The sequence below is a fragment of the Lissotriton helveticus genome, chromosome 3_1, assembly GCF_964261635.1.
Source record: "Lissotriton helveticus chromosome 3_1, aLisHel1.1, whole genome shotgun sequence".
Classification (NCBI taxonomy): domain Eukaryota; kingdom Metazoa; phylum Chordata; class Amphibia; order Caudata; family Salamandridae; genus Lissotriton; species Lissotriton helveticus.
In genome coordinates, this window is record NC_136061.1 from 1548428389 (window position 1) to 1548450154 (window position 21766).

Below are 21766 nucleotides of genomic sequence, written 5' to 3' on the forward strand. Positions count from 1 at the left end.
GACCCAACCTTTGGAGCTGACAGTGCTAATTTCTTCAGGTGCTGAGCTGCTCATCCTTTGATCCCGAAGATTCTACAAAGACCCTCAAAGCTGACAGAGCCATCATTGGCGGCACCATAGCAAGCTTTAACACTAAAACCCATGTGGATGCCAAACCTAGCTTTGACATCTAAGACTCCATCAGCATTCAGCACCAATAACATCCTCTACGGTTGACTCAGAGGAGTCTGAACAACCTATCCTTCATCATCTGTAGGAATAGCTGGCTGATCACCATAAACACCTATTTTTCCACCCTCAGACAGGCAAGGTCGCTACCAAGCGGCCTCCAAAGTCATTAGAGGCTTTGCCACAGAGGAGGGAGCTAATTTTAGAGGAGTAAATTGATTTTGTGGTAAGTGACCAGCATGATCAATTCAACGTTTTCCCTTTAGGCGTCACTAGTGCCCAAAGGGTTTTTGCCAAGTGGCGAGCAGTAGTGGCCACCCGCTTAAAAAGAGAGGAGAATCCATGTTTTCTCCTATCTCTGCGATTGGCTAATCAAGAGTGCAAACAGTCAACTGTGCCAGCACACATAGGCAACTATTTCACTTCTCCACAGTCTTGGGTTTACCATAAACATAGGCAATTCCCAACTCCAACCCCTCCTGCTCCAACCCTTTTAGGGCAGAATCTTAAATTCTTTCTTGGGCAAAGCCTACCCAAACCCTCAAAGGGGCCTTTGATTAGTTTGTACCTCTTTTTCAGCCACAATGACACCTCTCGGTAAGAATTGTAATGTGCCTGTTGGGTATGCTGGTCTCGTGCATCAATATCATACCCCACAACCAGCTACAGGTTCATCCAGGACAACAGCGCCTGTCAGCACAATAGACACAAGCAGAGGGTCAGATGGAAGATTCTAGTGTTGCTAATCCTCCATCGCTCTCTACAGCGGTGGAACAGCAACAATCTGTTGTGGGGGCAGCCCTTTCCTTAACCCCATAGAATTACCACAGGCTTCTCCCAAACTGTATGAGGAGATGACCACAACTCAGTGCAGGGTGTGTGGACTCCACAACAGCAGAGCCACCACATCAATTACGTCAAACATCTTGCAATTCACCTCACCCTCAAAGTCTTCCTACCTTCGGAAGCAAGATGGCACCCACTCACTTTTCCTGTTGGTGCAGATAACATGGCATTGTATCCTTCAGCATCGCATTCATATGATGGCAGAGAACCTCCCAGTGGTGGACAGCGACCTAGTGGACCTGCTAAGCAGAATGCATCAACAAGTCCATGATTGGGAGCTCCACCCTCAGGCCCTGCACCATTACTTCCAGTGCAGGGAGACTCCCAAAGTAGACCTGTTCGCCATCCCCCAGAACAAAAAATGCCTACACTTCGCCTCCAGGTATTCAAACCCTTGATCCATGGGCAATGCACTGTGGATCAACTAGTCGGGGATTTGTACCAACGCTTTTCCAACTCTCCTGCTCCTTCCATTAGTGGTGCGGAAGATGCAGCAAACGTCAGACTCTCATTCTGGTGGCCACTGCCTGGTCACAGACCATCCTGTTATTCAGCTCTGCTAAAAAATGTCTATCAGCCTAACGAGATGCTCCTCAACAGGCTTGACCTTCTCAACAGGAACCAAGGCCAGATCTTGCACCTAGATCCCAAGCAACTCGGTTTAGCAATCTGGTAACTGAGGGGCTAGAATCTGGTTATTTTGGTCTCCCTAAGGAATACATGGACATTCTACAGGAGTCGCGCAGACCTACCATACAGGAATGCTATTCTTCAAAGAACCCTTGATAAAAGTTCTGTAGGATAGGGTAGTGCTCGGGACACCCCTAAGTTCCATCCTATGGTAGTATCCTCATTTCTCTGTAACTAAGCCATAGTGCTCCTAATCTTTTTTCCCCATCCATACACTATCAAAGAGAGTGCTTCATACTCTAGACATAAACAGCTCTCTTATGTACTACATTGATAGGAACAAAACCTTTTAACAAAGCAGACCAACTGTTAGCAGCCTTTGCAAAACCACACAACAGTCAACCTATATGTGAAGCAGAGATTGTTAGATACATGGTTAAGTGTATCCAAAATAACTACTAGAAAGCCAAGGTAGTCCACTTCATTACCCCTAGTGCTCACTGTATTTGTAAAAAGGCCGTAACCCTGGCTTTTCTAGGAAACACTTCTAGAGCTGGCATATGCAGAGCAGCTACATCAACAACCAGACACAATTCTACTAAGCACTATTGTGTAGATATTCTAGCCAGACAGCATGTAACGGTTGGCCACATGGCTCACATGAAGTCAGTGCCCATGCGCATTGCTAAATCAAGGAGTAATCACTACACTTAGTGATTTGAAAGAATTCTTAAAAAAAAAAAAAACTTTCAAACATACCAGCCTAACATTAGATGGCAGGGATATGCAGAGCAAATTAACCTACAGCACTACAAGCTACGAAGAGATGCTTATAGGGTAAGTAACATTTTTCTTTTCAAGGAGTTTCTTGTCAACCTTTTTCAATTATCAGTCAGTCAGTCAGTCCATGACGCTCCCCTTTTCTCGTTACTCCGGCATGTAAAGCACGCTTAGGGCAAATGAGCGCAATACATGTGTTGGGAAGAAAGCCCACTGAACAGCTTTGTCAAGTCATACTTCCCTTACAAACTCCTGCACATCCGAGTGCATCCACACCCTCCCCTTTGATGCCAAGGTGGCACCACAAGTGCACTCTTGTTTGTGAGAGTGATTATATGTCATCTTTTCCTAGGTTGTGTGAGACTGACAATGATGTCAGCCTAACCCCAAGTCAGGTGCACAGGACTTCCATCTGGTCCCCTGTTCGAAACTTTTTACCAGCTCCTCACATATAAAGCTATGTTTAGTTTCCCATAGCTGGCCTACCTTACTTTCACTATGTTTGGCAATGATGGGTACAGTGAGTGTGTAGGTGTGATGACTTGTAAGCGCAGGAGTACATTGGACACCACATGTGCATGCTGCCCAAGATAGTAGCCTCCTTTGCTCAGAGCTGGTGTTAAACTTTTGGACATAAAAGCCCGCACCCACACATTCCCTGCCCCCTTCCCTCAAGACTAGATGAACCTGATGAGTAGGAGGAGGTAGCTAGGAATGTCCTTGGAATCCCCTTCCATTTGCAGGCATGGGCCTCTTTTCCACTGAAACCTTCTCCTACCCTTGTGAAATAGTTTCCATGTCTGAAACCAACCACATCTATCTGAACCTATCTAATTCAGACTCCAGTAGGATAGCAGAGTAGCATGCCCATGACACAAGGCCATCACTTGTGGAACATGCACCCCAGCACTGAAGAGACTGAGAAATGTAAAAGAGCAGCAGCCCGGAGGGCCTGACCCCCTGTGTTTCCACCTACTGCACTGTGCACCGGTCTTCAGATTACTGGAATCAACAGCGTCTGTGTACACAGGAACACTCTACCATAGTTTTGTTCTCACTTGAAAGAACTTTTGAAATAAAGAGACATTATTTCCTGTATGTGAATTCCTGGCTACAAAGTGTGTGTGTGGCAGCTTAAACCAATTGTTTTACATTTAAACACGCATTTTTAATGCAGAAGTAGATGAATGGCTTGTGAAACAAACATTTGAACAATGAAAGTGAGCACAGGAGACAAGTCCTCTCCTTAGGTCATACAAGGCTAGCCTTCTGGAGCTCTAAAGTGCTATTCTTGGGTGAGTATGGCATTGATAGACACTATTTCATTAACTGTCAGGCTATGAGATTATCACAAATGTTTGACTTATCCACCTGTGCTTATCCCTAACATACAAAACACAAGTTGTCTGCCCTCTTATTCTGTATAATTCCAGGAGATATTGAGCTGGGCACAACGCTGCGTTCGAGCACTTAAGACCAATCATGTTGTAACACCCTTTTTAAATTGTACATCTGCCTGGTAAACTGGCTTGTTCCTCTGCCCGGAGAGCTCAGCTGCATGCAAAATTGGTATCCTGGTGTCACGGAGGCATGTGCCTGTCCCAAACAATTTGAGACCTACGACCTGTCCATTGGTCTGAAGGGATCCACCAAGCGTCCCATCATGGTAGGCAATGAGACTACTGTCCTTGCCCTTGGCACATCACTTAAGGTGGTGATGTCAGCATACTGAGTTTTGTGATGTTATAGCGTGACCAGGCCTTTTTCACTGAGTTAATGAGAATGCAATTTACTGATCACTCTTTTGTAAAGTTCCACTTTTATGTGAAACCAAGAACCTTGTGCTAGCATTCTTCCTGTATGTCAAGTCAGTGGGTATTTATACTGTGTGTGCAGCACATAAAAGGTAGTAGGACTCTGTGTTTTACAAGCTTGAGCATTAGTACCATTGGGGTCTATTCTCTATGCTCTTGGTTTAGTGTAGCACAAGAAGAAGGACGAGGATAGCTTCCTCAGATAGTGGAAGTGTATTACCTGCATTCCTGTGGCTGGAGCCCTAGAAACTGAAGAGAGGAGGACGAAGACCGGGCTGTCTTTAGAAATTCCTTGACGGCCTTGTGAGCAAAGAGCTACTGATTAGTTCTTCCTGCAAAAGGCACACAATTGATGGACGGAATGCAGAACAAACCAAAACATTCACCCCCAGTCACGAGATCTGGGTTAAATCCATCATTCTTTTGCTCACCATGCCACCCCAGTTTAGACCTGGCCATATGCAAATCAGTCTTGACCCTGTGCCTCAAGTATGATATTGTTCTACAATCTGTCCATCAATTGTTCTTTTTGCATTTGTCACCCCCAAGTGGGATGGGTAAGCCCAGACGTGGGTCCAGTGCTCTCCATGCCACTGGAGTCAAGCTATCCTGGTTGATGAGGAGTGAAACCCTGAAACCGGTCCTAGGATGCTTGTTTCCAGTCCAGGGAGGACCTGGCCTGGCAGTTCAGGCTATACTGTTCCTATTGGGCGTAGGGTCAAGACTGATTTGCATATAGCTGGATTCAAATTGGAATGGCATGGGGAGCAAAAAAGCGATGGATTTAGGCCCAGATCTCTGTACTCTGGCGAATGTATGACATTGTTCTGCTTTCTGTCCATCAATTGTTCTTTTTGCATTTATCACCCCAAGTGGGACGGGTATGCCTAGACGTGGGTCCTGTGCTCTCCATGCCACTGGAGTCCAGCTATCCTGGTTGATATGGGGTGAAGCCCTGAAACCGGTCCTAGGATGCTTGTTTCCAGTCCAGGGAGGACCTGACCTGGCAGTTCAGGCTGGACTGTTCCCATTGGGCACAGGGTCAAGACTTATTTGTATATGACTGGGTTCAAACTGGAATGGCATGGCGAGCACAAAAATGATGGATTTAGGCCCAGATCTCTGTACTGGGGTGAATGTATGACATTTTTCTGCATTCTATCCATCAGTTGTTCTTTTAAATTAATTCTTCCTGAGCACTGCCATTTTGTGTATGCTTGGGGGTGCGACTGCAGATTCTGTTTGAGATGTAGAAGTTACTGGGCAGGGCATGCCCTTATGTATATCAATGACTACTGCTTAATAGAGGCTGTCAGCAAGGTGGAGAACACTCCCACTTCCTTGTGCCTGTGTTTTGGGTACTTCAGCTTGGAGCTGTCGCATTCTACCTGCTGTAAGAGACATCACTTTGCACAACAGCTGTGTTTGGAGTGTAGCCTGGAAATTACGATTGAAAGAAACTAACCCAAACCAGTTCTGAAACTGTAGATAGTAGGTCCACATTCTCTGTCTGGGGAATGGATATAAAACTGGGCTCAAAAGACCCTACTTAGTTGACCACGGAGGGGAGTGCTACACAGAGTAATTTAAGGGCTGTTGTGCAACCAAGGCTGCTGTCTGCTTGACATCTTGTCTCTCAGAGTAAAGAGGACATTCCCTAAAGTTAACACTGCTGGAAGAGATTAGGATCTATCTAAAGAGCATAACGGCTTAGAAGTCTGCCTGCTAAGAGAGGGATTTGGTGTCTGGTCCTGTAGGAGGAGAGGTCCAATGTGGTGTTGGTGTGAAGAGCACCCTGAGTACTCTAATGACCACAAAAGTGCAGTCCTGGGGTGACCCTTCCTCCTAAGAAGGTGTCACCTGGGTCTCTCTGCACAGTCCCTGAGTGAGCCGTAACAAGGCTGTACGAGGGTGTAATTTCCTATGTCACCCGGCAGTTTGCACTGGGTTTGAGAGACTGGTGCTTCTGACGAGGACACGAAGACAGTTCCAGCCGAAGTAGAACGTCCTGATTGGTCTGGAGGATGCAACTAATTCAAAAACAGCACACTGTAACGAGTGGGTGTGGAGACCACAACTGCCACAAGTTGAGTGTCAGACTACAACCTACCCCAGAGGGCTATCGCTGCTGAAAACTGGTGCTTCTGCGCAGACCCATCTCCCAGAGTCTGTCCCTCAAAGACTATTCGAGGTGAGGCAGATGCTGTGGTACCCTGTAAAACAGTCTGCACTGAGTGCACAGAAATGATTTCCACATACTACCAGCATCTAAACCATGGGGCTTAGCCTGCACCTCCTAGTCACGAGAGAGGGACCCCTGGAGGCATATCTGTTGTGCCCTCTTAAGACTTTTTGTAAAAGAACTGCAAAAGACATTGAACTGAATTGCTCATTTAACTCCTGAGAACCCTGTAAGGTAAGAGCCAAGCGATTTATATTGAAAAAGGGATTTATTGAAGATAGAAAGGCACAGAGCATCCAGTTGAACAGCAGGGCAGATATAAACTGTCAAACAGAGAATCTGGAACATAGAACCAGGAAGGCTCACGCAGGAGCAGGGTTCTAGTTCCAGCAAAGGAAATAAATAAATAAAAGGTGAAATGCAACACATCTCCTTCCTATAAAACAAGCCAAACAGTACAGTGAAGATGAGGATTAGGATAAAAATCTAGAAGGCATAACAACAGGTCTGGCATTGGTTTTAACTCTATGAGCCACAGATTGGGAAGGCAGAACACAGTTGCTGTCGTCATGAGAAGAATTCTGAGCAGAACATTTGTCATGAGTAGATGTCTGGGCAGAACCTGGAGGAACAGACTTACACCTGGCAACCCTCCTTATGTTCCAGGCTCTACCATCTTGGGTAATGACAGAATTCCTGAGCACTTTGACAATCTTAATAGGATTGCCGAACTTAGAAAGACCTTTGAGAGTGAACCCAGGTTTCTTGATCCTGACCCACTCGCCCACAACAAAATCAGGAACCTTCACATTCATTTTCCGGTCAAACAAATTCTTCATAGTGTTCTGCTTGGTTTCAACCCGACTGGCCACTTGTGAAATGTCCAAGTGGTCAACTTTAACATCCAACTTCTTAACCCACCAGGGACAGATTTCGGAACTAGGAGTTCTTCCTCTCAGAAGCTGGAAGGGACTGACTTCAGTGACGGCATGTGGGGTGATGCGGTACATCCAAAGTCTTTCCCTTACCACATCCCTCCAAGATTCACCCGAAGAACAAGCAAGCTCCACTGCATTTTTGAGGACACGGTTAAACCTCTCAACCTGGCCATTTTCTCTAGGTTCATACAACGAGGTAGTGTGATGCTTGATACCACAAGAAACAAGAAAATCCTCCATGTCCCTAGAGATAAGTTGAACGCCATTATCTGTAATGAGGATTTCAGGGGAACCCTCTCTAGCAAATACTTCCCTGAGGAATGAAATGATGACTAAGGTGGTGGCAGAGGAGACAAACTTAACTTCCGGCCATTTGCTGTGATAGTCAATTAAAACTAAAGCAAAACGAGCATTCTCTGGCAGACGATGGAAAGGACCAGAAATGTCAAAAGCTATCTTCTGCCAGGGATGGTCAGGCCAAGAAACAGGATGGAGGGGAGCAGAAGACACCTTAAGCATCTTATCACTACTAATGCAATCCACACAGTCACGGACAGTTCTGTTTACCATCTTGTCAAGGCCAGGCCACCAAAAGTTGGTCCTAATGAGACGTTTCATAGAGGACATTCCAATATGCGTCCTATGGGCCAAAGAAAGAATCTTGTTGTACAAAGAAGCAGGAGGAATCATCTTCCCAGCCTTAAACAAAATCCTTCCTACAGCCTCAATCTCAGACGAAACCTGACAAAAAGGGGCAAATTCAGGTAAAACAGATTTATCCTTGGGCCAACCTTTTTCCAAACAGTCAAAAATAAATGAGAAAATAGGATCCTTCTCAACTTCCGACATCCACTCAATCTCAGAGATACCCCTGAAATCACTAGAAATATAGTCATTGACTACAGAAACAATATCAATTTCACGATTATCCGGGTTGGAATCAACATCAGGGCAAGGCAACCTGGAGAGAAAATCCGCCGTGATATTACTCCTACCAGGAACATACAAAACTTCAAAATCATACTCCTGCAATTTTGAAGATAAGCGTGCAATGCGAGCAGTTGAGTTCCAACCCCCCCCAGGAGACAAAATTCCAACCAAGGGCTTGTGGTCAGTTTTAAGAATGAATCTGTTGCCCCAAACATAATTGCGAAAATGCTCCACAGCCCATGTGCAGGCTAACAACTCCCTTTCGATGACCGCATATCTCCTCTCAGTGAGAGATAGGGTCCTTGATGCAAAGGCAACACACCATTCTTCTTTGCCAGCAACCTGACCTAACACAGCTCCAAGACCATAACAACTGGCATCTACGGTAATAATGCACTTCTTGTTAAGAGAAAAGGATCTCAAAGTGGGAGCATTGACAATATCTTCTTTGATAGAAGAAAAGGCAGACTCCTGCCTTTCAGACCACACAAAGTCTGAGGACTTCCTGGTAAGCTCCCTGAGGGGTTCCATTTTCGTGGCAAAATTGCGAATGAACTTACTGTAGTACTCGCATAAGCCAGCGAAGGAAAGCAATTTCTCCTTGTTATCAGGAGAAGGGGCTTTTACAATGGCATCAACAAGAGAACGCTTGGGAACTACACCGTCAGCAGACAAGGTGTGACCCAAGTATTCGACACTCTTACAAAATAATTTACACTTGTTAAATTTGAGGGTAAGACCAGCATCACATAACTTGTTGCACACATCCTTAAGATGGACTCGATGATCATCCACATTCTTGGAAAAAATGAGGATATCATCCTGGAAACACTTTACGAAAGAGCTAACCTCCTTAAAAATATGGTGCATGGCCCTCTGAAACACCGAAGCGGCGGAGGCTAGGCCAAAAGGCATCCGCTTAAATTGAAAAAGGCCAAACGGAGTGATGAAAGCGGTAAAATGCTTTGCATCATCAGTCAATTCAATTTGGTGATAAGCGGAACGCAAATCAAGTGTAGAAAAAATGCAAGCACCATCCAACAAACAAACCATTTCGTTTATATTAGGGAGAGGGTGACAATCAGTGATTAAATTAGCATTGAGAGCCCTTAGGTCCACACACAACCTGATACTTTTATCGGGTTTCTGAGCCAAAACGATGGGCGAAACCCATTCAGAGGACTCCACTTCCTCAATAACGCCTCCCAGGATCATGTCGTCTAATAAGACCTTGAGTTCTGCTCTTATACTAATGGGTACACCCCTCAATTTTTGTTTGACTGGGATGGCACCACTTTTAACTTTGATCCTATGGGAAAAACCTCTAAGTTTGCCAAGTTTCTCAGAAAAAACCTGAGGAAATAACAAAGGGAGGTCCTTCTCAAGATCACACTCATTCTTGGAAGATTCAGAAGCAATCATACTATCATCAGACAGAAGAGTATTGGCACTACAGGAATCAGTGTTGTCCAAAGGTGCAGTATCACAAGTGATGGCAACCACAGAGATAGGATCTTTGTTCCTGGGATTTAAGGTAATTCCAAGTTTGAATTGATCCCTCCAGCCCAGAACATTCACACCTTTGACAGCAATATACATCTTGATCCAAGCACTGTTCCCTCTAAATTCAATGATAACTTCTTTATATCCAACTACGTTAATACAGGATTCATCAAAGTTTAGTGCAGCAATGTCAGACTCATATAAGGTAGAAAGATCAACAAGGCTTCCAAAAATTTCATTGCAATATAACTTGGTAATAATGGTCCAGGGAGAGCCTGAATCAGCCATAAGTTTGAGCTCTTTTCCTAAAATATTAACAATACAATCCGGAGAACTCAAAGTTTCTGCAGATTTGATATCAACTACATTGCGGATAGAAACAACAATACCATGTTCCAGGTTTTGAGATGAAGACATATCTTGTGACACAGTAGAAATTTTGCCTTTAAATGAGGAGGAAGAATCTTTTCTAGTACCAGTGTCTTTACACATTTTTGAAAAATGACCTACACGTCCACACTTACTGCACTCTTTTCCAATAGCAGGACAACGAGAATACGAAGCAATGTGGTTGGGATTACCACATCTAAAGCAGTAATAATTTTTAGAATTGGACTGAGTTTTGGTATTAGCATTAGGTTTGTTATTGGAAAATGAGCTAGAGGAGGAAACAGCAACAGCATTAACATTGCCCTCATCAACAGTAGAGGATGATTTGCTAACAGCAACAGAGGAGGCTTTACCTTCTAAAGTCTTCATCCAACGCTCAGATTGTTCAAGGGCTTTGGAGGTACTGATAGTCACTTCTAAACTGGGATCACCTAGGATCCAAAGCTGCTCCTGAACCTTTTTGCTTCTTACGTGCACAATGATTTGGTCCCTAAGCATTTCGTCGGTCATTAAACCAAAGTTGCAATGTAGGGACAAAGCTCGAAGTGCAGTGAGAAAATCATCAAAACTCTCATTATCTTCTTGAGCCCTAGTATAGAATTTATACCTGTTTAATGCCACACTAGTATTTGGTTTGAATCTATTTTCAATGCGCAATAAGGCTTCATCATAAACATTGTGATCCCCTCCTGAGCGTATAGGAGGAAGAGTTCTGAATACATTTTGACCCTCTGAACCCAAGCAGTGGAGGAAAATATTCTTTTTCCTCTCAGCAGACATACGCTCGCCATCGATGGCCTTTAGATAAGTAATAAACTCTTCTTTCCAACGTGACCATGGAATAGATGGTTCACCTTTGCTTTGCAGAAACTTGCTTGGAGGATCAAATTGCATGGCTGAATAATATGTTAATAACACAAATTAAATAAAGTATTGTCTGTAAAAGTACAGGAAATGCCAAGAGTGAAATGTAAAAAATCTTATCAAAGTGTACACAAAATGACTGCTGGGAATGTCAAATGTCAAAAATGTATACTGGAATTATACTGGAAACAGGAAGCAAAGACTAAAATCAGTAAAGTATAGAGTGCCAATCTTTACATAGCAGAGAAGTCTCTCAGGAAAAGTCAGTTAACAATAACTTTCCAATGTAGATGTACCAACCATTGTAGCATGTAGCGTTTAGCCTGGAAATTTATCTCCTCAGCGCGCAGAAGGTGAAATGACTGCTTAACCACGTCGTTGTGCGTCAAATGTAAACACAGCGTTGGAATCCCACTCGACCAGCTAGACAGAGGCCTCTGAAGCGGACACTGATCGAGAACGCTGATCGAGGATGTTTTATGACGCGCTGTGTGTCGAGGCAAACAAGAAAACAAGACGGATTAGTTCTAGAAAGAGCGTGATCCGTGTGATGACGCGTTAAACGTGGTGACGTCTTAAATGTGATGACGCGTGGAGTAGCAGGCTGGTTGGTAGTTATGGCAACCAAACGGCAATCCTCTCGTAACGGGGAAAGCAATGAAAAATCAATAACTTAGGCAAAGTACATACCCCGAGGCTGCCGATAAAATGCAAGGGAAGAGCTTCCGTTCAACAATGCTCCGACTCAGTTGAAAGTCGAAAACAAACAGATGGGTTCGTCCTTCCGAAGGAATCCTCGCACCTGTGCCTTCAAAATGCCGCAAAAGACTCCTGTAGGTTCTCCAATCGTCGCCAATTTTGTAAGGTAAGAGCCAAGCGATTTATATTGAAAAAGGGATTTATTGAAGATAGAAAGGCACAGAGCATCCAGTTGAACAGCAGGGCAGATATAAACTGTCAAACAGAGAATCTGGAACATAGAACCAGGAAGGCTCACGCAGGAGCAGGGTTCTAGTTCCAGCAAAGGAAATAAATAAATAAAAGGTGAAATGCAACAAACCCTTTGAGTTATATGCACCTGAGCCTTACTGCCTATGCCTATTGTGGACGGTAACAGCTAGATCTTGACAATAGCGGCAGAAAGTACGGTTATCTGGAAGGGAAGGGAAAGGTTTGTGCTGTGCCTCACTGTTAAGTGCAGCTTGCAACAACGTTTATGAAGTATTTATTGGATTTTGTAGTATGTATTTCTGCTTTGAGAGTTAAGTGCTTCCTTTTACCATAAACAATAAGCATTGGGCTGGGCATTACATTATTGTATCTCTGGGTTCACTGCTTAGTTTTGAGCTTACCCACCCCAGACTACCTCCATGAGAAGCCTTTGACTGCTTGCCCTTGCCACCATGTGAGTGAAGTGCTGAAATCGTTGTACTTGCCTCAGTTTTAGAGCAATTGTAGGACTGATCACAAGGCACTAGTAGTTGGGGCCTAGTAGCCCCTATCTGCCCTGTGAAAATAGGCTTTGACTTGTTGCATCACGCTTCTGGTATTGAACACCTATGAGTTCTCAATTCGTCAAGCGGCTGGGCTCGGACACGTGAAAACATGTTAACTCTCACAATTATGAGCTTGAACACCATTGAACACTTGCACATTATCATTACATTTCTGTCCTGGAACGCTGCGAGCATTTGTGTTGTATTGTTGTTCGGGTTCTGGTTTTATATGCTATCTGAAGAAGGATGTCTTTGCGGAATAGGATAGTGGTGCTGTGGCATAGTATGAGGTGAGATTCAATTAAGTAAAGGCTCATCATTACTCACTTTGTAAACCAGGAGGGATCCCCATGGAAACAGCCATCTTGCTTGGTAACTGCAATGCCGCCAAGTGCCATCAGGGTCCTCTGCACGGCAGCCATGTCTTTTCCTGCATGACAAGGGATGGTTAGCTCTACAGTGCTGAAGGAAGCGTCGCTGCCCTAAGCCTCTCTAAACCTCCTCACCTCACTCCAACAGCCTTCTCTTTTATACTGCTTCATACTCTCCCACCTGACCATGTCAAATCTCCTTCACCCCCATCTCAGTGCGTCACTGTAGAACAAGGACATGGTTTGGAACACGGTGATCTGAAGACGTTGGCCATGTTATGGCACTCCCCTGTCTGTTTAGGTGTGTAATACTTTCAAGCAGGTCAACTGTTTTGAAGCAGTTGATTTCCCCAATTTACCCTACCATCTGTCAAGTCCCCCTCCCCCGTCTGTCTTAAATATGACTATATTCTAACAAGTCTATGGTGTTCTATGTACTGACTAGGCCTAGTCTTCCTCTCATTTTACTATTTCCCTCACTCTGCCAACACCACCCCCTCATTACCTTCAAAAAGGTCTACGGTTTGGAAGATGTCAGTCTTGACCACACCATAGCCCTCAGCTGCCTTCAGAAACTGAGCGACCTGCTCCATCTGTTTGAAGACCGTAGTAGGAGGCGGCTCTGTGATCTTCACAGGGTTGGTGTCCTCTGGGTACAAGCTGTTTAACAGCTTTCCCAGCACCTGTGGGTGAGTAAATTGTAAAGTCAAGAGCCAGTTCATAGCCCAAAACTAGAAAGCACCAACAACAACATTAGTAAAATTCAAAGAAAAGAAAGCATTGACAATTGTGCCATTTTGTTGAAACCATCATCAAACGCCATTTATGGTGTGGCCCAATCAACGCACTTCATCGTTCAACATTTGTTCTGTGCCAGAAAACATGATGTTTAGGGGGCATGAAGCCTACATAGAGAAAATGCAGAGTGCATATGACTGGTTTGGTCGGCCCTGGGGCTGACCAAACAGTCAGCGCCCACAACTGTGGGCAAGCCACTACTCCCCTGCCCTCCAGCAGACACGCCCACAACCAAACCCTGCTTCAGCTTTCTCGCAGTGCGAGAAGCAGAAACGTAAAATGGTATTTAAAATACCATTTTATGTTTCTGCTTCTCATACTGCAAGAAAGAAGTGGGGCAACACTCCTCCGCCCGCAAGGAGGAGCCGCCCCTTTGAGAATCTAATCCCAGTGACCACGGCAGAAGAAAATTGTAAGACAGATGTTTAGATGTTCTAGGTCAAATTCCCCCATCCCAATAATGTTCAAATGTTGTAGTCGGAAGGAGTAATTGAAGCTCGTGTAATTTTATTGATCGTAAGGAGTAAAGGCTGATTTGTGCCATTAGGACTTGAAAATGAGGCACGTAGAATCAGTCTAAATCACGGTTATCACCTTTTTAAACCGTTGATCAGGCTGCTGACACCAGTTCTGCTTAATGACTGGTTTACGTCTGTGGTACATCTCTGGTATTTGTCACTTTCCTGAGACATTAAGTCAATCAAGGTCCCTGAGGCTATTGAATTTCTCAATTCTTACGGCGAATGTTGCTTGGGGTTGGCGGGACCCTGGCTGGCCTGTGTTGATGTTCCAAATACTTCAGAAGATTCAGGTGTGGTGGTACCTATTGTTCCTAAAGTAATGTGAACATTCTGGCTTCTTCAACATGAGATAATTGCTCGTTGGTGGAACAATGGCTGCCTATTGGGAAGTGTGTAAGTTGTATGTGTGAAACGACCGAGAGGTGGGAACCTCTCAACAAATATGTTGTGAGCCAGTGGTGGAAGCACCTCTTTAAAACTGTGCCATTCTCTAGCATGGGGTATTTTGAAAGAATTTCGATTTTGGAAACTCTGACCTGTTCTCAGGCCACAGACCCATTCCCCATTCCCGAAGGGATACAATATAAGCCCACTGTATGCCAGTGGGGGCAATGTATGCTAGTGCTGGACATTCATTTAACAACTTTAGGCATTATAAGAATTGTAGTCTTGAGTCACTTCAGCTGAACCTGTTGGGCAAAAGTATCATATTAAAATGTTTTCTTGAAGGATGTTCGAAGCCCTTTACATTGTCTTACAGTCTTGCAGATATGTGGCTATATCTGCAGCTTGTGCTTTAACGTGGCTACCTGACCCACTTTTCAGTCTTGCTAATTTACCCTTGGATTCTAGGTAGACCAGGTCATTACACTAAGTGTAAGGCATGATCAGGGAATGCCTTTAAGAGTGCAGGTGGGTTGCAGGGTGATAAGTTGTACTTACTATGCCATTCTTTAGCCAGGCCTGGAAGCCAGGCTTGCCCTCCTCGGGCCTGCCGGCTTTGGCCCCCACCTGAGCGACAATCCATTCCACCAAGCGTCCCTCCAGCTCGCTGTCATACTTCTTGTCGATCTTGGCTAGCACATCCCGGCTCATGCCGTAAGCAGGACCAACGTTGGCCATGATTCACTCTGAGAGGAGACCTAAAGAAAGCAAACTTCAAGTGAGGGCAAGTCGTAGATAAAGGCTCCTGAAGCTTCAAAAAAAGGCGTCATGCTTCTATCTTAACAAGGACCGAAAATCACAGACGTACAAAACCGTGCACCTTTTTCACCTATCTTGTTGACACAGAATCATGACTCCTCTGAACACCCCATGAGTTGATACCGCCCCCAGGAAATTGGTCCATGATGACAGACCACAGATTCTGCTTGGGACTGCATTATCTCGGCAGTTCTTTTCAACTCTCAGTAAATATACATGGCAAGTCGATGCTCCACTTACTGGAAACTCTTAACCGCATCTTTAACCCAATATGTACAGAAGCATCCACGTATTAGAATGTCAGTCTATGCAATGCGTTGCAATCTGGTACTTTACAGCTCCAACATGTGGTATTACTTGGTGGAATTTTTATATTGTAGCTCAAGTGGTAAATGATACCACCCCCTCTTTTTAAGTTGGGTATTCTCTGTCTGTTGAAAGATGTAATGTGAAATTATCAAGAACATACAGGGGCTTGGAGCCCACCCATTTCTTACCATTGATTGGCTTTGCCGTCACTCTAATTTGCCTGCTTCTTATTTGTGGCAATGCTTGTCAATCGCATGTTTGTCCCTCCCGTGGAGCATAGCCTCTTTGCCATCTCTTTTGATTGCCTGCCTTCTATGCTTCCACTGCTTGCTTTTCAAGCACTACTTTTTCTTTTGAGTTAAGCACTTGATTAGAGTGCATGTGTCTTCCAGCTGTCTCCCTTGTATACTTCTCTTCCCCTGCACTCTGTGTTGCTCTCTGAACAGTGTGCTTCTCCCCATCCCCACCATGTTGCACGTGCCAGGATATACTTCCTCCTGGGTTACTTTCTTGCCCCTTTGCTTCTCCCCACGCTAGCTCCATGTTACTCTGTCGCCTGTTGCTTCTCTTTCCCACCCTACCTTTCATGTTGCTTGCCCCACCATGCTCTCCTTCTCTGTCACCCATTGCTTCTTCTCCCCAACCTTGCCCTCCATGTTGCCTCCCACGCCCTCCTTCGCTGTCGCCCATTACTTCTCCCCATCCCCTGGTTCTTCCCCTCACTCGCACCCTCTGTGCTGCTCCCATCCACTCGCACTTCAAAAACATGCTTCCACACGTTTTCTTTTTATTTGCCGATCCCTCTTGGATCAATAGAAAAAAAAAACAAGGAAACAGCCCTTTCATTTTGTAGGCTCATGCATTCGTGGTGCATGTGCCTGTAAAACGATGCAGCTGCCCGAGGGATACACTTTTTTTTCTTATTTAGTCATGCTGCACAGTATATGGGATGTTGTACAGCTTGACCAAAAACCATTGACAAAGTCAATAGGTCTCAAAGGCGAGACCGATTGGCTTTGACCATGCTTGTTATCTTTTTTTAACAATGACAGTAAGCCCCCTACAGCCCTTTTAATAAATTAATTTTTTTTTTGTTTTTCAATTTTATATTTCCTGATACCCATTGCTTAAACCTAAAAATCCCTTACCAAAAATAAACACCACCCCTTACCATTAACTCTTAAAAAAAAAACGTAACACCTTTTTAACCTACCAATCCCTAAAAGCCCTCTACTACATCCAATCCTAAACCTTTAAACGAAAACTTACTAACCTTATACACTACCCATCCCTGATCCCATAAGAAACGCCTACTACCCCTTTTAGCTACCCATCCCTGAAATCCCGTTACTACCCCTAATACTCCCGCAGTGAGGTGAGGACGCAAGTCGGACCGTTGGGAGTACGATAGAGAAAATTGTACAGCCTAAGCCAAGACTCCTTACAATTGAATGTGCACTGATGTTATAATAAAGCTCAAAAGAACACGCACAAGAGAAAAGGCCACTCTCTATTCTGAGATAAAATATTTGATATTACCCCGGCTGGGCTGATAAAGCTCAAAGTAATGCCTCATACCTGAAGAGTATATAGGATACCCCATCTACTGACCATGATAATTTCTTAATGAGAAAAACTCATACGGTCATCATCCTGTGGGATCTACAATCTGTATTCTTCCAACTCTGGAAATATATTTGTGTCATATAAGGATATATGTAAACACCCCATTTTATCCACTCTGGACCCTGTTGTTCCCTTTTCGGCCCTGATGAAGGTGATAATTCCATTCCAATCACCGAAACGTACGTAGGCCAGTCACGCACATCTGACAAGCCTAGGATTAGGAAAGCCACCCAAAGAAGGAACAGTTGTGGACAACAAAAGGATGGACCAATGCTCTCTTTTATGACTATATTTTATACAAATTCTTTTCTTCTCATGTATTTTCCTTTTTTATAACAATTGTGCTGTATGGTATGTTAGTATGGTTGAATAGTATGCCTGATGAAATAGTTTGTGTGAAAGTGTCATTTTGATTTCACTCATGTTCTATTAGGGGTCATTTTCATGTGGGGTGCTTTAATCATTTAGTATTTTTATGTCTCATGAAAAATGTACATATGGGTGACAATAATCGATTGTTTTGTCATGTATGCCAAAAATAATTTATTATACTCGTAAAAACAGGAATATATAACAAATATGTTTTCTGTATAAAAAAAAAAGATAATGAATAAATTCATACTAATAAAAAGGAAACTTGTATGGAAATTAAGGTTCTGTTCACTTTAAATGTTTGTGTTCTGTGCATTTAGGAAATAGTAGAGCTACTGCCAGTTTCAAAGTATATAGGTTAGACAAGAGGTTATTTTTGTGTATTATCCTAATGTCCCCCTCCTCTTGAACCTCAAATAACTAGGGGGCGCCTTAACTCCACAGTACTACCCCTAATACTATCCATCCCTGATCCCTAAAAAACTCTACTACCCCTTAAAGCTACCCATCCATGAACTCTGAAAGCCCCTTACTACCCATCCCTGAACCCTTAAAATAGACGCATACTGTCCCTTAACGCTACCTATCCATGAAGCCTAAAAAGGCTTATTACCCATTTTAAGGGACATAACCTTTAAAACAATACAAATATTTCTAATCCGTTTTAAAATTATATATATATATAAACGCGTCGGGCAGATCCCGTACGGAGCGGCGTCTACGAGTGGATCCCCGTCCTCACCTATACATAAACCAAGCTGCTGTTCGCGTGCTACTCAAAGGTGGACACCTTCGAGCTTTGATATATATATATATATATATATATATATATATATATATATTGAGACTTGAAATCCTTACAAATATTGACATACCAGTGAAGTACACTAGCATGTTATGAGGTACCAAAAGCCCATCCTTGTTATGCTTACCTGCTGAGTACAGACTGTGTGGTACTTACCTGCCTTGTAGTAGGAGCATACCACAAGTTCATCTGGTACTTACCTCAACAAGCAACTAAACCCAATTTGATAAACATTTGCCAATTTAATCAGGAGGGACTCAATGGGGACAAACATTCTGCAGTTCGGAGGCTGCAACTGATGATCAAAACCCCCAAGCCAGTCAGCACTGATTCATAATGCGTCAAAGAACCCTGAGGTGCAAGGGGCTGCTCACACCTATGGAGGCACCCAAGCTCTGGTCCCTTCAGAAGACGTTGGGCTGCAGAGCCCTTCCATGGTATGGCAAGTGTGGGATCTCAGCCGCCATCATACTGCCAAACCTCAACAAGCAACCCTCAGAGCGGCCACATGCTTGGCCAATTACCTAAAGTCTTCCAAACTAAATATTTACTCCTCCTCATAGAGCAATCTATGCTCCTCAAAGAACTATATCCTCAACATAGCATTCAAAGCTCTCCGTAGGAAACATGACAGCTACTTCAATAAGTATTAAGCAGGAATGGCAAAACAGCCCTTATATAATTGTCTTACTTCGTCTGAATTGGCACATTACAAAACCTCATCCACAGAATATCAGAAAGCTGCCTACACTTGCAAACAGACTATTTCATGTCCAAATCCGTCCGTGCCATAGATCATACCCAAATCTGATCAAAACCATCCAGCAGGTCATGGAACCCACATTGTCATCCTGAGCATAGAATGATTCCCAGTGATTCTGTGATGAATTGTCAACTTATTCGTTGAAAAAAATCCGACAAATGTGTTAGTGTTCATAAAAGTGGCAAAGCTGATGCCAAACAACAAGCCCCAAGCAAACTCCAAGAAAACGAACTGTTCCCAAATTCACTCTTCTTGTCTCCCTCAAACTCCTATACCACCGTGTGACATCGTTCGAAGTAAAGATCACAAGGTTTCACACAGTGACATCCAAGCCCAAAAAATATTCAAAGATTAGACGGAGGACTTGGAGCACACCCTTAAACAATCTGATAGTCTAGTGCGTTAAAGAAGAAACAGGTCCAGCTAAAGTGAAAAAAGTGTATCCTCACCATGTTCCTGCTCTACAAAGGATCCCTCTACCAACCTTCACCAACAACTATAGCCCATTGCAGCCTGTCCAAAGGCATCATCGATCCTGGATAATGCAGTTGTCGCCCTTCTCCAGGCAGCTACTTTTGGGATTGCCTCTTCGGTGTGTGTCCATGGTACATCGCAAGAGACTGCCTCTCTAGAAACTGGGACTGAAGAGCCAACAGATGAAATATCTCCTCCTACTTTGTGGTCCTTGACAGTGTAAACCAGGCCATCTGCTCCATCACCCCTCACGTGCAGCAGGAGTCTCTTGACACTGCCTTTCACACTCCCTTCCTCACGCTCCAACCCGTCTCAATGACTCCCCTCTTTACGTTGGGAGAAGCCTGGTAGGGAGTTCCTCGAGGATCCCTCGGTGCCCATACTACATCACCTTGCTATGATTATGGGTGACAAAACACAGTGCTTAATTCGGGAGAAGAAAAGTGCCGGGTCCTCGTCAGGCGGCCACTGAAGCTTGCACCACCCATTGCCCTTGCCACCGGCAGGATCATCAGTGCTTAATTACTAACCATCACACTCCTACAAGTGTGACAATTCAGCTTGTTCTAGCTCCCCAAAGTTATAAGAATGACTTCAGTGGGCAGTTAGTAGTCATTTTTAATGTATATTGAATTAAAAAACGGTTGTCCTTCTTTAAATTAGACAGAACACTGCCACCATGTGGCAGACTGTTAGAAGCTCCGGTGTTGACAGTTAAGTGCCGGTGCCGAGCACTGGAAACCAGCGGCTCAAATTAAGCACTAACAACTACTTATACCACTCCTGCCCTCAGGTTACACTGCTCATACCTATGCTTCATAAATAATTACATTCCATTCCAGTTAGCCTGGAAGCCAACTTTATGCAATTGAGTAAACACTGGAAGGTGGAAGAGAGTCTCCTTAAACTTGTCGAAAGCACAACTAAATTACTCTTCATCAGCACAAAACACACCAAATGCCTCCAATCCTTAGCCTGTATGAGTCAGTCCCCCTTCACAGTGAAGACAACCTGGGAGAAGCTGCACTCGGCAATAAGATAATTTCCATGACCAGCACCTTTCACCATTGCCTTCCCTTTCTCTAATGCAGCCTCTCTTTCACCCTCCCTGAGAAACTGCAGTAGAAGCAACTCGCCCAACCTCATCCGGTCACTTTCAAGAAACTGTATCAACCACAAATGCATTCATCATAAAACCCCAAATGACTTGCCTTCAAAGCCCCCTAAGTCCGTTTGACAGAAGAGTCATTCTCACCTCCCTGCAAAGTGCAGCGTGGAATGAGGACGTCCACTATGTAGTCTGGGTCCCCATTTGGTCAAATCACTCCCATTGGATGTTCATACCAAGATCCCTCACCTGTATTGGAACAGAGAAAGGTCACCCGGATGATTTTAGGGGTCATGCATCCCTGCCTTGATTTCACTGTAGCAATCTGTTGAGGTTTGAGCCACACCTCAGTGCACATGATGATCATACATGTGTGCCGGAAGTACTTTTGTGAAGCAGATTGAGACCTAAGGTGGGGATCTGTGGTCCAAAGAGCACACCATATTGGCCGATTCATGGAGCATTACTGCTCTCTTTGCCAGGCTTTAGAGAGTTGACAGCAATGGCATCGATGCTGTTGAAGTCGCAAAACAGGTCTTCTGGCCTCTCCATGCGGGGAGAGTCGTCTACTGGCCTCTTCAAACTTGTTTTAAATTAGTCTGCCAGCCTCCTACCACCAGGTCCTTCACCCATCCATGTGGAACATGGATGTCACGCCTGCATCAATTGACATGTGTAGAAGATGTGTGCATGACACAGGTGGCTATAGACGCACTGGTATCCATTTTGTGTTTTCTGCATTCAAGTGGTACCTAAGATTACCAGTTGGGTGGGACCCCATACAGCTAATTTGAGTTGCAGACCTCCCCTGGGACATACCAACCATCCTTTTAGAGGGTTGGACTGATGACTGTTCGAGAGGAGACAGCAGGCCC

The 21766-nt window shown here is 44.3% G+C and overlaps 1 protein-coding gene across 1 annotated transcript in view; it reads right to left on the reverse strand.

Moving 5' to 3' along the window:
* Positions 1-21766, reverse strand: part of TAGLN (transgelin) — a 67199-nt gene that overhangs the window by 12656 nt on the left and 32777 nt on the right. The window contains exons 2-4 of the mRNA XM_078682290.1: positions 15174-15373; positions 13418-13595; positions 12869-12971 (exon numbers count right to left, since the gene is read on the reverse strand). Of these exons, the coding sequence (XP_078538416.1) occupies positions 12869-12971; positions 13418-13595; positions 15174-15353 (461 nt within the window). The 5' untranslated portion in view covers positions 15354-15373. The remainder of the gene's footprint in view (positions 1-12868; positions 12972-13417; positions 13596-15173; positions 15374-21766) is intronic.